At 40.7% G+C, this 2,007-nt stretch overlaps 1 protein-coding gene across 1 annotated transcript; it reads right to left on the minus strand.

Annotated features, from left to right (window-relative positions):
* Positions 1-759: 759 nt before the first annotated feature.
* On the minus strand, positions 760-1,245 carry nkx1-2a (NK1 homeobox 2a). Its single transcript, XM_088421853.1, has one exon. It carries the CDS (start codon positions 1,243-1,245, stop codon positions 760-762), a length of 486 nt encoding a protein of 161 aa, XP_088277979.1.
* Between the last annotated feature and the right edge of the window lie 762 nt (positions 1,246-2,007).

Consider the following 2,007-nt stretch of genomic DNA (forward strand, 5'->3'; position numbering starts at 1 on the left):
TACCAGTAAGAATACTCAACTCTTGAGTAGTCACCGATACTAGTACTTTCGATACACAAAATACAAAATTACACAATTACTGTACACAAAATATGCAAAAAAAAAGCAATGGCATAACTTTTTTTGAAAATACTGTTTTACCTTAAAATGTTATAAAATTTATGCCAATTTTTATTCTTCTAATTTGCAGTTTCTGATCGTATAACTGCTTCAAGAGAGCGGCCTATACAACTAGTATTGCTGCTTTCGCGATAACGATACCTTGAAATAAGGCGCGGCCTGATACTCAGTATCGTTATTTACACGTTTCTGCTCTGTTAATTTTAAATGATATTTTGATGAATATTGTAGTAAAGAAAAGGAAATCAAAACTTGTTTTTTTTTTTCAATCATCAACAGATGAATTGATTTTTAAAATAATATTTGGTTGCAGTCCTGCAATGAGCTGGAGCCTTTCCCATCTGCCTTTTGGTAAAAATCAGGGTACACCCTGATCTTTGTCAGTTCGTACATACGTACATAGCACATTTAGCTCTATTTAAAAAAAAAAAAAAACATTTACTCTCACATTGATACCGTGGACAATTTACTCTTCAATGACAGCAATGTGTCATCTCATTATTTACCGGGTGTCCACAATATAAAGAATTTCAAAAGTTAGTCAGATTGTGTCCTTTCCACTAAAAAGGCTGTTAAACATTTGGCAAACCCAGCCTCCCCCCCCCCTCAAAAAAAAAAAAAAAAACTCCAGTCCTTGCCTCATAGGTGCGGGCTAAAATAGGATGACTGCACAAATCCGCTGGATATAAAAGGGTGCAGGAGCCCCCCAGTGGACGAAAGCGGCGCTGCCGCGGCAGTGTGAAAGATGACGTTCCCAGAGCTGAGGTCCGCGAAAGACTGGTGGAAACCAGCCTGACCCGAGCCGCACGTGGTCTGTCCCGGACTGATGAGCGGACTGGGGGCCGGCGGCAAGGTGCTGTCCACGCCGGGGTTCTGCTTTTTCCACTTGGTGCGGCGGTTTTGAAACCAGATCTTCACCTGCGTTTCTGTCAGACTCAAGGACAGGGCCAGATTGAGCCTCTCGCACACCGACAGGTATCGAGTGGCTCGGAACTTGTTCTCCAGCGCCACCAGCTGTTCGTAGGTGAAGGCGGTGCGGGCTCGGCGGGGCTTGGCCCCGTTCTGGTCTTGACGTCGTCTGGATGTCTTTTGTGTCGACGGCTGGTCCTGAAGGCTGACGGTCATCTCCTTTGCTGGGTGGTCCTGCTCCTCGGGTAGGCAGTGCTTGCTTTCGGTCGCAGGGGTGATTACGAGGGGGTCGTCAAGAACCGGGTGGTGATTGTTGCGTGCTGATTGGTTGTCTTCTAGTGAAGGAATGGAGAGAAAACATGAGCACATGAATTCACTTTTACGTAGTTTTTGGACTCTGAAGTTGCACGTTGTTTTGGTAGTGCATACGGTACAGGTGAGCCGTGATTGGTCGTTGCCTGACCTTTGAACTCTAGTGACGTTGTTTTAAGTTAATAAGTGGAAGTGTATTAAAGGTATTAATTGTACCTGTACATGAAAAAACACATTTATTTATCAAGTTAAAAGATATTTTCTTTTTTACTGCTAAGAACGGCTAAATTACTCCATTTTTTTTTGTGTAAATACTGTAGTTAGAAGCAGAAGTTTCAAAACTTGTTCATCAACACCAATACTACTGAGGAACAAGAATTTTGGATGAGCCCAAGCTCTTAATTTTCTAGGTGTGGGTTTTTGTGAAATACATTTAAAGTCTTGTATATATTTTTCTTTGACTTATACTGGAGGCTGATAAATACAATAAATATAAAAGTAAGAAAAAAATCACTGTAACGATAAGTGAGATTTGGTATTTTGGGGGGAAAATAACGCTACTAAAAAAAATTAGGAAATGATTTTTTTTATTTTCTGATTTTTTTGTTGACTGCAAGATTTTACTCAAGTAATTATTACAAGATTTACAAAAAATAGTCGTTGGAA

This window comes from Hippichthys cyanospilos, chromosome 8 (genome assembly GCF_059441005.1).
Source record: "Hippichthys cyanospilos isolate Australia breed blue-spotted pipefish chromosome 8, RoL_Hcya_1.0, whole genome shotgun sequence".
Classification (NCBI taxonomy): domain Eukaryota; kingdom Metazoa; phylum Chordata; class Actinopteri; order Syngnathiformes; family Syngnathidae; genus Hippichthys; species Hippichthys cyanospilos.

Bases quoted from the DNA above. Each gene is read 5' to 3' on its own strand.
- nkx1-2a (XM_088421853.1), bottom strand. From the start codon at position 1,245: ATGACCGTCAGCCTTCAGGACCAGCCGTCGACACAAAAGACATCCAGA.